This window comes from Fonsecaea erecta (genome assembly GCF_001651985.1).
Source record: "Fonsecaea erecta strain CBS 125763 chromosome Unknown Scaff13, whole genome shotgun sequence".
NCBI lineage: Eukaryota > Fungi > Ascomycota > Eurotiomycetes > Chaetothyriales > Herpotrichiellaceae > Fonsecaea > Fonsecaea erecta.
The window spans coordinates 859,241-872,136 of record NW_017387256.1 but is presented as its reverse complement, the minus strand read 5'-3'; the positions used below and the strand labels follow the sequence as shown (position 1 = coordinate 872,136).

General features: G+C 54.6%; 4 protein-coding genes across 4 annotated transcripts; 3 read left to right on the top strand and 1 right to left on the bottom strand.

The window, feature by feature from the left end:
• Positions 1-470: 470 nt before the first annotated feature.
• On the top strand, positions 471-2,845 carry AYL99_11201 (hypothetical protein; the record flags this gene model as incomplete). Its single annotated transcript, XM_018842707.1, has 4 exons — positions 471-672; positions 733-844; positions 900-2,536; positions 2,580-2,845. The coding sequence occupies 4 exons, from the start codon at positions 471-473 to the stop codon at positions 2,843-2,845; spliced, it is 2,217 nt and encodes a 738-aa protein (XP_018688120.1).
• A 1,141-nt stretch (positions 2,846-3,986) lies between these two features.
• Positions 3,987-7,850, top strand: AYL99_11200 (hypothetical protein; the record flags this gene model as incomplete). The annotated part of the gene is made up of 2 exons (XM_018842706.1): positions 3,987-7,689; positions 7,744-7,850. 2 exons carry the CDS (start codon positions 3,987-3,989, stop codon positions 7,848-7,850), a joined length of 3,810 nt encoding a protein of 1,269 aa, XP_018688119.1.
• Positions 7,851-8,340: 490 nt separating this feature from the next.
• AYL99_11199 (hypothetical protein) lies at positions 8,341-10,110 on the bottom strand (the record flags this gene model as incomplete). The annotated part of the gene is made up of 1 exon (XM_018842705.1): positions 8,341-10,110. One exon carries the CDS (start codon positions 10,108-10,110, stop codon positions 8,341-8,343), a length of 1,770 nt encoding a protein of 589 aa, XP_018688118.1.
• A 679-nt stretch (positions 10,111-10,789) lies between these two features.
• AYL99_11198 (hypothetical protein) lies at positions 10,790-12,799 on the top strand (the record flags this gene model as incomplete). Its single annotated transcript, XM_018842704.1, has 9 exons — positions 10,790-10,902; positions 10,965-11,101; positions 11,161-11,269; positions 11,321-11,472; positions 11,526-11,660; positions 11,715-11,827; positions 11,881-12,346; positions 12,396-12,606; positions 12,664-12,799. 9 exons carry the CDS (start codon positions 10,790-10,792, stop codon positions 12,797-12,799), a joined length of 1,572 nt encoding a protein of 523 aa, XP_018688117.1.
• Between the last annotated feature and the right edge of the window lie 97 nt (positions 12,800-12,896).

Genomic DNA, 12,896 nt, shown 5'->3' with positions numbered 1-12,896 from the left:
CATATTCAGCTGTGCTGCAGAAAGTAAAGGGGCGGAGCGCCAAGAGGCTAGTCCTGTACAGGCAAGAGCAGCTCTTGCCGCTTGTATTTTGCTTTCCTGGGGTTTCGCCCATGAATTTGTTCCGACGACCTGACAGACTGAACAGTCGAGCCTTCACATATTGTCCATCGCCTTTCGACCATTGTTCTCTCGGCCTTGCGCTCTATTATCTTCAGGTTGAACTGCGCCCTGACCTCGTCGAAGTCCTGACAATTTCCTAATACTAATTTTCACTCCCAATCTCCCCAGAACTTCCGACTCGCCGCACACTTCACCTGCCTGCGGCCCCATTTGCAACCACTACCTTTGTCCTGCGGCCTCCAGCTTGCCATTCACTCATGGCTTCAGTAAGTTCGGCCTTTCTTTTCACATAGAAGCAAGCTCAAACTGCTCTTTTTTCTCTCTTTCATGCAATCTCTTCATGCGCAACCATGGGCCTCCCATTCATGAATCCCGTAGTACTTCCGCTGATTCAACTTTGTCAACAGCCACGACCTCAGTTCCCGAATCCAGGATATCTCCCCAACGGTACGACCTCAGGGCCGACTCCTGGGGCACAGGCGCTCTTGCCAAATAACGGCCGTGTCATTCAGTCCGGTCCCATTCGAGTCCTCTGTATTGCCGATGTCAGAGGTTAGTTTCGCGCTCTGCTTCATGCAGCACACACAACAGGTCTGATAGAAGGAATTCTAGGAAACCTCAGATCTCTGAATGAACTGGCGAAGACTGCGAAGGCCGACTATATTTTACACACCGGCGATTTCGGATTCTATGACCACACCTCGCTGGAGAGGATAGCCGAGAAGTAGGGATATATTCCAGCTCCGGCATTGTGGCGTGATGGCTGACACCGACTTTAGGACACTGAAACATGTCGCTCAATACTCCCCTCTCCTCAGCGAAAATGTCAAGCGGCAAATTGCCCAGCCTCAGCCTCAGCGGCCGATCAAGCAAATGTTCACACCGGACCAACTACCCCTTTCAGAATTACCACTTCTGCTCAACAAGCAAATCACCCTGGACGTGCCTGTTTACACGGTTTGGGGCGCTTGCGAAGACGTGAGAGTTCTGGAACGGTTTCGGTCGGGCGAGTACAAGGTGGACAACCTGCACATTATCGACGAGGTTAATTCCAGATTACTCGATATTGGCGGAGTAAAACTAAGGCTCCTCGGCCTCGGCGGCGCAGTCGTCATCCACAAGCTGTTTGACAACGGAGAGGGCAAGACGTATATTGCAGGCGGTCAAGGCACGATGTGGACAACGCTGCTTCAGATAGGCGCTCTGATCGACACTGCGAACCGTGTGTACGATCCGTCAGAAACCCGCATCTTTCTGACACACGCGTCACCTGCGAGAGACGGCATCCTCAACCAACTTTCCGTTACACTGAAAGCAGATTTCTCCATTTCGGCTGGTCTCCATTTCCGATACGGCAGCTCTTACAACGAATTTTCCGTCAACCCATCGCTTGATCATTACCGCGGGAAATTGGCGGCGTCCAAAGCATCCTTCCAGGATGTGTGGGAGACTGTCAAAATGGACGTGGAGCAGGCGATCGAGAACAACACTAATCACAAGGCCCTTCTTCACAGCGCTCTGGAAATTGTCGAGAAGATGCCCAGCACGGCCAATGGAGGCAATCCTTTTGGCGGGCCTGTGGGCGGTGGACCTGGGGCTGGCCAGGTGGACGAAAGTGCTTTCAAGAACATGTGGAACTTCAATCTAGCAGACGCTGCATTCGGCTACCTTGTTTTGGAAATTGAAGGCGGTCGAATCGGTACGGAAATGCGGGCACAAGGCTTCAACTTCGCTCATCGAGGAAAACCCGCGGTCCCTCCAACCATTCCTCAACAACCGCCGACCGGCCCACCGTCCGTGGTCTCGGGGTCCGTGCCTCCTGCCACTGCTTCGACGGGCTCGACTCAGAACCGCACTCCTGCGTTCTCTGCACCGGCACAGCCTTTCCCACAGCAACAGAAACCTCTGCAGCAACAACCGCCCACACAACACCAGCAGCAGACCAGGCCTGGTCAACCTCAGCCCGCACCGACACCTGCCGCCAAAACAGGAACTCCCCCTACAGCAGGGTCTCCGGCTCCGCCTGTGGCCCAGGCCAAGCCCCTGACGCCTCAACCGTCATCTTCAGGAATTCCAGCAACTTCTGCCATTGCAGCCACCAACGGTACGAGCGGAGAGAAGACGAGTGAAGGTGACGCCACCAAGGCAAAGACTGCAACCCCTCCCGCAGAGCGGAGACCTCCGACTGCCCTTTACGTGTCTCAAGCCGACAGCGAACAGCACATCCGAGACTGTTTTGGGAACGAGGACCGAGAAAAGATCAAGGCCATTAGCAGAATGGGCAAATTCCCCAACTGGAAGGTGCAGTTCGAGACACACGAAATTGCTGAGGCTGCTCTGAGCAGAGTGCAAGGTGAAGCGCAAAACCACAAGAATTCTGCCGGCAAAGTACCAAAGTTTACCTGGTTTGAAGAACGTACGGACCGAGTCCTCGGTCTTCACCAACGTGACACTCACAGCCAGGGCGGCGTTGGGACATGGCAGCCTAGCAACCGGGGCGCGGCTGGATCAGCCAATACTCCCACACGCGGAGGGTACCAGAGCGGAGGAGCAAGTGACAGTGAAGGTGGTCGAGGCCGTGGGGGATTCCGCGGACGTGGGCGCGGTCGGGGAGATGATCGTGGTGGACGCGGCGGACGAGGTGGCGGACGAGGGACCTACCAGAACAAGACGACCGATGGAGCATCAGACAACAAACCTGCAGATTCGAAGCCCAGCGACGTAAAGCCTGCTGCTGCGGGTGAGAGCTGAAAGAATTTTCGTGCTTGAGGAACAGCCGGTGACATGTTTTCCGGCGGGTGACAGGAATTCTTCACCATTGAACCCTTTTCACAGCGACAGGGTGAGAACAATGTGCATTATGGGCTAGGCGCCAAAGGATGGGATGTCGAGGGACTTGCTTGAGCTGGAGTTTGAACAGATCGATTCTTGAGGCTGAGGCCCCGGTTGGCACTTGATACCTGGGAAGGATAGGGGAACTTCCGGGGGTTTTGAGGGCTTCTTTCTCTTCCACCATATGTATTTTAGCTTTGCTAGAAACCAAAAAAGAAAACTGGGGGGAGAGGAGTTTCAGAGGCGAAACGTGCACTGCTGTGCGAGAGAAGAGGCTTCGAGAGGTTCGGAGGACGTTGATGTTGCACAAAAAAATATACGAGGTCCATTCATTTGGGAGCGTGGCGCTCGATTGTCTACCCAGTTCCTTGAATGGTTGTGTGTGCTTCTACCAAATTGTTCCTTGTTCCTGGTGCCTGGGACTATGCCTGGTAGCTTTAGAGGATCTCCTTGATAGTTTGGCCGTCTAGGCGTTGGGAGTCAATGCCGTCGGATGGAGGGTGACACAGGCTGGAAGCTAATTCGTTGGCTGGCCGATGGCAAATAGCAGATGGTAGAGAGTGCAACAGCAGTGGATAGGGTCTCCATATCAGAAGCAATTAGTACAAGTGGTACGCAAGTGACGGAGTAGTTGTAGTAGTACAAGGGATGCAGGGGCGAAGAGGAGACACAGTGATGGATGAGCGACACTGTAAAAAGTGGTGACGTGGGAGGAGCGGAATTGGTTCGTCATCGCAGGCTGCGGGAAAGCATTGCCAGTGAGTGTCACCAGGATGCCCGTTGCCTCCTTCGGCACTTGCTAAACAAACGACTTGCATCTTGTCTACAAGACCACTCTCCTCCTTCAGTTGCCCTTGAATAACATCCCGTGGGAGCTGCTTTTCAGTTGCCCTCGACCCTGTGTCCAAGTCGTTGCCATCTCCCTTCCTCCTCTGCAGGATGACATAGCCGCGACTCCCAGCCACAGCTTCAACCGCCGACAACCGACGAGTCCTCAATCCTGATCCTCAATCCTCATAGCGCAAGCAAGCTCGATGCACCTCTTCTCTCCTGCCCTTGCAGCCCTCGCTGCCTCAAGCTCTATTCCGCTTGCATTATGCTCTCACCCCACACCTCTCCACGAAGCCGGTCGATGCGCCATTCGTGGCCACTGTGGGAAACAAGGCTTCTTCGGCTCCGATCTACCATGCCCTGACAACGAAAAGGCTGCAACTCCTTCAGAAGGCGTGCGCGAGAAGCTAGTCAATCTATGCGGAGCAAAATGGCAAGATACCGATGTCTGTTGCGACGAGGACCAAGTGGATGCCCTCCAAAAGAACCTGAAACTGGCCGAAAGGATCATCGCATCCTGTCCGGCTTGCAAGGAGAATTTCTTCAATATATTCTGCACTTTCACCTGCTCGCCTGATCAGTCATTGTTCGTTAACGTGACCGGCCTCGGTAAAGCTTCAAACGGCAAGGATGTGGTCACAGAGCTGGACAACATATGGTCAAAAGATTACCAGAGTGGATTTTATGACAGCTGTAAAGAGGTCAAGAATGGCGCAAGTGGTGGCAAAGCGATGAGCTTCATCGGAGGCGGTGCTACCAACTACACCGAATTTCTCCAGTTCTTGGGTGACAAGAAGTTACTGGGCAGTCCGTTCCAGATCAACTTTCTCGAGCAGCCTCGTTCAGAAGACAATCAGGGTATGGAGGCGGCCGACCCTCGCGTCTATGCCTGCAACGATACCAATCCCACATTTCGATGCAGCTGCGTGGACTGTCCGGAGGTCTGCCCGACTTTGGAGCCGGTCAGCTCTGTTGAATACTGCCACGTCGGAAAGCTTCCATGCCTCTCATTCGCCGTCATCATTATCTACTCGATTTGCCTCCTGCTGCTTGTCGTGGCTATTTCTGGACATGTGGCGTATCAGAGACACAAAAAGTGGAAGAGCGAGAGGCTCCAACTGCTGCAAGATTCGACACCGAGCGATGACGAAGATGAGGGTGAGTTGGTCAACAGTGCGGGAGTTCTTGACCGGCCGCAAAGAAACTATTACCTCAATCAGATACTGGACCGGGCGTTTCATGCACTGGGCGGATTCTGCGCCCGTTATCCAGCTTTGACCATTGGAACGAACATCGTCGTGATTGGACTTCTCAGTCTTGGGTGGCTCAGATTCCAGGTCGAGAGGGATCCAGTCCGTTTGTGGGTCAGCCCGAGCTCGGATGCTGCGCAGGAGAAGGCCTTCTTCGACAAGAACTTCGGCCCTTTTTACAGGACGGAGCAAGCCTTTCTCGTCAACGACTCGTCCCCTGACGGCTTGGTCTTGAGCTATGACAATCTCGACTGGTGGTTCGACATTGAAGAACGCATTTCTCGCATGATGTCACCCGAGAACGGTATTAAGCTGGACGACGTCTGCTTCAAACCAACAGGCTCTGCTTGTGTGGTACAGTCTGTTAGTGGGTGGTTCGGCGCTGGCCTGATGGATGACTGGAAAGCACAAATTGAATATTGTGCAGCCCATCCTGGCGACCAGATATGCCTACCAGAGTTTATGGATCCTCTTCAACCGGGACGGGTTCTCGGTGGCTACGCGAGCATTGATGATGTCGCCAACGCCAAAGCACTGATCACGACATGGGTGGTCAATAACGATCAGCCTGGCACTGAGGGAGAGGCCAGAGCCGAAGAGTGGGAGCGCGCTCTCAAGCATGAGCTGCTCATCTATCAAGAGTCTGCCAAAGCACGCGGCCTGCGACTCTCCTTCAACACCGAGATCAGTCTCGAGGAGGAGCTCAACAAGTCGACCAATACGGACGCCAAAATCGTGGCCATCAGCTACGTTGTCATGTTCATTTACGCCTCCCTCTCCCTAGGCTCCACGACACTATCATTGAGATCGCTTCTCAGTAATCCGGCAAATGCTTTCGTCCAATCCAAATTCACTCTGGGTGTCGCGGGCATTCTGATCGTGCTGATGTCGGTCTCTGGCTCGGTCGGCCTCTTTTCTGCGGCCGAGGTGAAGGTCACGCTGATCATCGCCGAAGTCATTCCGTTCTTGGTGCTTGCTGTCGGTGTCGACAACATCTTTCTGATCGTGCACGAGTTTGAACGTGTCAATGTCAGCCACCCGGACGAAGAAATCGACGTGCGAGTCGCAAAGGCTCTCGGAAGAATGGGACCCAGCATTCTCCTTTCCGCGTCGACCGAGACGATTGCCTTCGCCATGGGCGCATTTGTGGGCATGCCTGCAGTCAAGAACTTCGCCGCGTATGCCGCGGGTGCTGTATTCATCAATGCGCTGTTGCAGATCACCATGTTTGTGTCTGTCTTAGCGCTCAATCAGAGACGAGTCGAAAGTCTCCGGGCAGACTGTTTCCCATGTGTGACGGTCAGGGGAGCGAATTCCACGGGTATGCCTGGCGGCCATTTCTTTGGCAGTGAGGAGGAAGGCTGGCTGCAGCGGTTCATTCGCAAAGTCTATGCACCAAGCTTGTTGGACAAGAAGGTCAAAACCTTCGTCGTTGCCTTCTTTGCAACCCTGTTCGCCGCCGGAGTTGCGCTCATTCCCAGGGTGCAACTTGGGCTTGATCAGCGCATCGCGCTTCCTGCGGATTCCTACATGATCCAGTATTTCAACGATTTGTACGACTATTTTGGATCTGGACCACCCGTATATTTCGTCACCCGAGGTCTCAACGTGACGGTGAGGGAGCACCAACAAGAACTATGTGGCAGGTTCACCACCTGTGACGAGTATTCGCTCGCGTACATTCTTGAGCAGGAGTCGAAACGTCCGAATGTCAGTTATATCAACTCTGCCACTGCCAGCTGGATCGATGACTTTTTCTACTGGCTCAATCCCATCTCGGACTGCTGCAAGAACGAAGACGGCGAGACCTGCTTCGGTGAAGATGATTGGAACATCACCCTCTCCGGCATGCCTGAAGGGGATGAGTTTGTTTATTATGCTAAGAAGTGGATTCACGCCCCTACAGATGAGGAATGTCCCAATGGGGGCCAGGCCGCCTACTCGAACGCCGTGGTCATCGACAAGAACCACACGGATATTCCGGCCAGCCATTTCCGAACGTTCCACACCCCGCTCCAAGGTCAAGACGACTTTATCAACTCCTACGCCGCAGCCAGGCGCATATCCGATGATATATCTGCACGTCACAATATCGACGTGTTCCCTTACAGCAAACATTATATTTTCTTCGATCAGTATAGCAGCATCATTCGCCTGACTACAACGCTTCTCTGTGTGGCTGTTGCGATTATCTTTGTCATTTCTTCGTTGTTGTTGGGCTCCTTACTGACAGGAATTGTTGTGGCGGGGACCGTCGTCATGATCCTGGTGGACATTATCGGAGTCATGGCCGTTGCTGGCGTGTCCCTCAATGCGGTTTCGCTGGTGAACTTGGTCATCTGCGTGGGCATTGGGGTGGAGTTTTGTGCACACATTGCCCGGGCGTTCATGTTCCCTAGCAAGTCGATCATGGAGCGGGCAAGGCACAAGTTCCGAGCCAGGGACATCCGGGCTTGGGCAGCATTGGTCAACGTGGGCGGGAGCGTCTTCAGCGGCATCACAATCACCAAATTCGTCGGCGTGGTCGTGTTGGCATTCACCAGGAGCAAAATCTTTGAGGTCTATTACTTCCGCATTTGGCTGGCGCTCGTGATTCTCGCGAGCAGCCACGCGTTGGTGTTTTTGCCGGTGGCATTGAGTTTCTTGGGTGGTGATGGTAGGTCTCCCTAGCTGCGAGATTCAGGAGAGCTGAGCTGACATTGATTGACAGGATACATTGACCCTGAGAGTGAGGGAGGGCTGGAAGAGGACCTTGCCAGCCGACGATACCGGAGTCTGCTCCCAGACGACGATTACTATGATTCCGAGGACGAATAACGGCTTGGGCCGATCAGCCCATAGCCTGGGCCTCTTCATAGAAAATTCATTTCTTGGTCTGGGCAAACACGCTGAGCGTGTCCTAGTGTTGGTATAATTATCCGCATTGCCACACATACTTTTGTTTTCGTGCGTGAATCGTCAATCTCTCCGTGGACAGTGCTGTAACAGATCAAGTCATCCGTCACCCAGTTCTCCTTCAGCAAGGCTTCCTTCTAAGCATCTCAACAACCCCTTGGGTGGAAAACCGCATATGAAACTTCCCCTATTGAAGCTAAGGTCCAGGACAACTGCAACTTCCAGGGCTGTCAGTGCATTCATTCATTCATTCTCATTCTCATTCATCAGGTCCGTGATCTGCAAGCCTCTCTGTCCGTTCGTTCCTCCCTCCTCCTCTGCCAGGATTGCTGAGTGAATGGGCCTGGCCGCAGCAATAGCAGCCAGCAGCAGAAGCTTGACTGCGACTGCTCCGACCCCGCTGCCGCCGCTGCTACACCGTCCCGATTAAATGGCTTGGACGGCCGGCGCGACTCCGACGGCTGAGACCTGCGTGGAATCCGCGACCCGCGCGACCTCCGCGACCTCCGCGACCCGAAGGGGTCCCACCATGGTGCGCCGCCGGGTGCTGCTGCTGCTGCTGCTGCTGCGAGGTCTGCGGGGTCTGCGGCGTTTGTGGGATCATGTCGACGTCCTCGTCTATGCCCCCTGCAGGTTCTGACGGGACCGGCGTTCGGGCTGGCTCTACTTTGATCGGCCGCGAGAGCTTGCGCACGCTCCGGGGCATGGACTGGGGACTGCTCGAGCCGAGGCCCACGGGCGCTCGTTGCGTGCCTCGAGCCGCGGCGTTGTGGCGGTGAGAGCTCTCGTCGTCGTCGTCGTCGCTGTCGATCTCGATGTCGCTCGTGGCGAAGTTGTTCTGCCGCTCCTGCGCGATGCGGCGCGCCACGCGCCTCTTCAGCGCGGGGTTCTCCAGCAGGTCGGTCGCCACGAGCGGCTCGCTGCACTCGGGGCACGTGACCTGGTTGATGCGGATCTCGCGCTCGCGTCGTCTTCGTAGCCGATCACCCAACCGCGCCAGCTCCGCCTCCTGCTCCGGCGTGAAGGGCGCGTAGCGGGTCGACATGAGCAGCATCTCCAGGATGGCCGAGCGCTCGTAGCTGTGGTTGCAGTTCTTGGACGTCACCGGGTCGACGTACAGGCGTAGCGTGAGCGGACACGTCAGCCGGGTGCTCTCGGCGGCGATCTGGAGCTCATTGTCGGAGGACCCGTGCTCGGACGCTGCCCACGCCGCCGGCGCAGAATCAGGATCTGTTTCTGCTTCGACGTCTGCATCTGCGTCGACATCGGCGCCCTCGGTGGCGGAGCGGTCGCGCTGTGATCGATGGCCACGCCTTTGGCTGGCCGACGAGAGGAACGTCCGTCCTTCTTCGCCGGCGAACCACAGGCTCTCGTCCGGCATGGGAGGCGCGGCCTCGCCCGGGTTTTTGGCGTCGTAAAGCACCCGGTACCACGCCCTGTAGACGTTATTGCGTGCGTATTTCTCCGTCAGCGTCTTGGAGGCCCAGGCCCGCTCCTGTTTGGCCAGCGCGGTGGCGAGCTGAACGTGAGGCACGTCGGCCGCGTCGATCGCCGGGAACATTTCTAGTATTCCATTTCTTGACTCGTCCCCCTCCTCCTGCTGTCCCCAATTGGCCTCTTCCTCTGCTTCGTTCTGAGCTTGGTCGTCATCGCTGTCGCCCGCATCAGCCCTCTGCTGCGTGGCTCTCTCTCTTCGTCTAGCCGTCGCCGCCGCTCGCTCCTGGAAATGCCGCCGGCCGTCCTCGGTGGTGTCATGGACCTTCTCCACTACCGTCTGCAGAGTCGGAGAGTACTCGTCGAGGTAGGTCAGGTCGTCGATGACTCCGCGAATGCTCAGGTCCATCTTCTTTGTCAGCGTCTCGACGTCTTTTTGGAACTCCTCGTATCTCATGTCTGCCTCTGCAGCTGCGGCGTCTTCTTCTGCGTTTTCGTCCGCTCCATCATCCGTCGCGTGCGGTGTCCGGCGACGCGCTTTGTCTTTGGAGTGTCTGACGCTGCGGTCGTGGGCTTGGTCGTTGAGCTCGCCCGTCATGTCGGTCAGGTATTCTGCTGCCTTTTTCAGCATTTCTCGCGCACTCCTTTGGACGTCTGGTTGTTGTCGCACCAAGTCATCGAGGGACCCGAGGGCTTCGTCATTGAGGGGGAACCTGATGATCCTCGGTTCGAACTGTTGGGGCGCCATTGTTCAAGGACTCTATGCTGAGTGTTGGGGGTGGAGAGGTTTGTGAGAAATAAAGACTTAAGGTGTGTAAACGCGTCTCAACACGTGTGGGACGCTAAACCCTTTTTGGCCTGTATAGCCTGAGGCGTCAATTTATCAACTAACCGTAATTAATCCTCATTGATTTTACCTGTCTATTTGCCCAGACATCGTCATGTGTCAAAGTGATGTTCTTGGGCTTTTAGCTTCTCTGATCAACCCGTTCTGGAAGTTCCTCAGCTCGTCGTATTCGTATCCTCGGTCTTGGTACCATGGCTATATCTGGCGTCATGCACTTGGCTGGGATGGCTGACTCCAGGCAACTGGGATATTTGACGGCGATCACTATATTGGCATCGGCTTGAATACGATAGAAACTCCTTTCGACAGTGACGCTTTGGGATCCGTGGCCCACGTGAGTGTTCGACTTGCGCCTGTCCATGACTCGGATCCAACATTGATCTGGTCGTATTCGCGTGTGTATGTTAATGGCGATCATTCCCTGATCGAGCACGTTGCCCAAAAGAGGTCTCTCAGATTATATATAACTTTGCCCATTTGTCTCCCTGTCCATGTCTCTGTGTGTAAAGTCTATATTCTACTGGATCCATCTGCATGTTTGTTACAATGTTCAAAGTCATTCTACTTCTCCTGCTTCCACATGTCTGCTTGGCTTGTCTACCCTCACGGCATCCACGGTGCAGATACGGAGACTCTTGCTGGCCTAGTGAGCAGAAATGGCAGGCCTTCAACGACAGCATCTCAGGCCGTCTCGTGCGGACCTTCCCCTCGGCCTCCGTTTGCCACGGAACACATTTTGACAGCGATCGGTGCAGTCAGGCAAAGCAGGAATGGGACAATAGCTTCTGGAGAACAAATCAATCTGGGGCGTATACCGCGATTGTATGGGAGCTCGGGAACCAGCAGTGCTTCATCAATTCGTCAGTGACTGCACTCTGCCAGCCAGGCCTTGGTAATGGCGGCCAGAACCCGAGTCTAAATCCCAAGAACTGGTGCTGACCTCGACAATAGTTCCACATTACTCTGTGGCGGCAAAATCTGTGGCAGACATCGAGGCTGCGGTTAAATTCGCCAGCGACAAGAATCTCTACCTTGTGGTGAAGAATACGGGTCATGATCAGTAAGTCCACATCTTGGGAAGGAGGAATGTAGTATCTGATGGCCTAAACAGTCTCGGACGATCAAGTGGTCGGGGTTCTTTCTCCATCTGGACTCATAACCTAAAGGGAAGACAGTGGACAGAGGACTTTGTGGTCGAGGGAGCGCCCGCGGGGAGTCAAGGTGTTCCGGCTGTCACACTGCAAGCAGGGGAGCAGTGGCTAGGTATAGACGGTCTCCGTTCACTGTTTGGTGTCTGTGCCAGCTAACGAGCCAAGACGTGTATAGGGCTGCTTCTGAACAGCGTGTCATCGTCGTTGGTGGTCACGCTAGAACTGTTGGAGCTGCTGGAGGATGGTTGACTGGTGGCGGCCACTCAGTCTGGTCCAATCTATATGGTCTGGGTGTTGACAGTAAATTATGCGATATCGTCGTGGACTGCATTATTGCTGACCAAGTCACGCCAGATGTATTGGAGGTCAAGCTGGTCAACTCACAGGGGAAACATGTGACCGTCAATCAGTATACTGACCCAGAGTACTTCTATGCCTTGCGAGGTGGAGGAGGAAGCACATGGGGTGTTCGTCCACGTTACAGAAGGGTATTATGCTTACTCAAGCTGACTGGAAGCAGGTCATCACCTCGGTGACTTATCGAACTCACCCCGAACCTGCACATATTCAGGTGGCGGCTGTCCAGATCAATGCCACTGCCCATTCAAGCCTTCGTCCAGTCCTAGAAGGTTCCCTGGGTGCATTGGTCAATATGACGGACGCCGGATATACGGGGTACGGGTACCTCAGTAACGGCTTTTCTGGCCTTTTCATTCGACCTGGCGGAACCGAAGCAGAATTGACCTTGGGTTCTGCCGCTTTCCGACACCTGAGCCGTATCAATGGAACCAACCTTGCCATGTTCAATTTCACTTTTCCTCGATGGATCGATTACTGCAACGCATTCCTCCAGGATCCAAACATCGCCCTGAACGTCATGGATTCGTCTCGACTTCTGACTTCGGATATGGCGTTCAACAAGGCAGGTGAAATTGTCGACATGATGTTGGAATTCGGCCCGGAGCACTATCCTTCATTCAATTTTAGTCCGTCCCCCTCATTTGGCAGGTGATGTTTGCTAACGCCGCCCTTTAGTCGGACACGTTCACTCGGCAATGCGCGAAAACACTTCCGTCCATCCATCGTGGCGGGACGGCCGAGCGGTAATGAGCTTTGGCACTAACTGGGAAGACGATGCCCCGGAAGCCAAAAAGCACCAGAAGAGGCTCGAGCTTGTCGAGATGAGTAGGCGGTGGGCGCAGATTGCGGGACCAGATGCCGGGACTTATATGAACGAAGCCAATCCGTAAGGTTGACATCCTGTGAGTCCACGAGATTTCTCAGATTGCTAATCTATACACAGCTTTGAGCCGAACTGGGAAAGGGTCTTCTGGGGATCCAACTACGAACGTTTGCTGAAGATCAAAAAAGCCAGGGATCCCACGAACCTTTTTGCCTGCAATCGATGTGTAGGTTCCGAGATTGTGTATGAACCATGAAGGGGTGTAGCAGCTAGGTGGCCAAGCAGGCATTGGAAACACCCACGCAAAGGTTGGTTTATCTCTGGTCGTGATGCTAAAAGAGCAGATCCAGTCT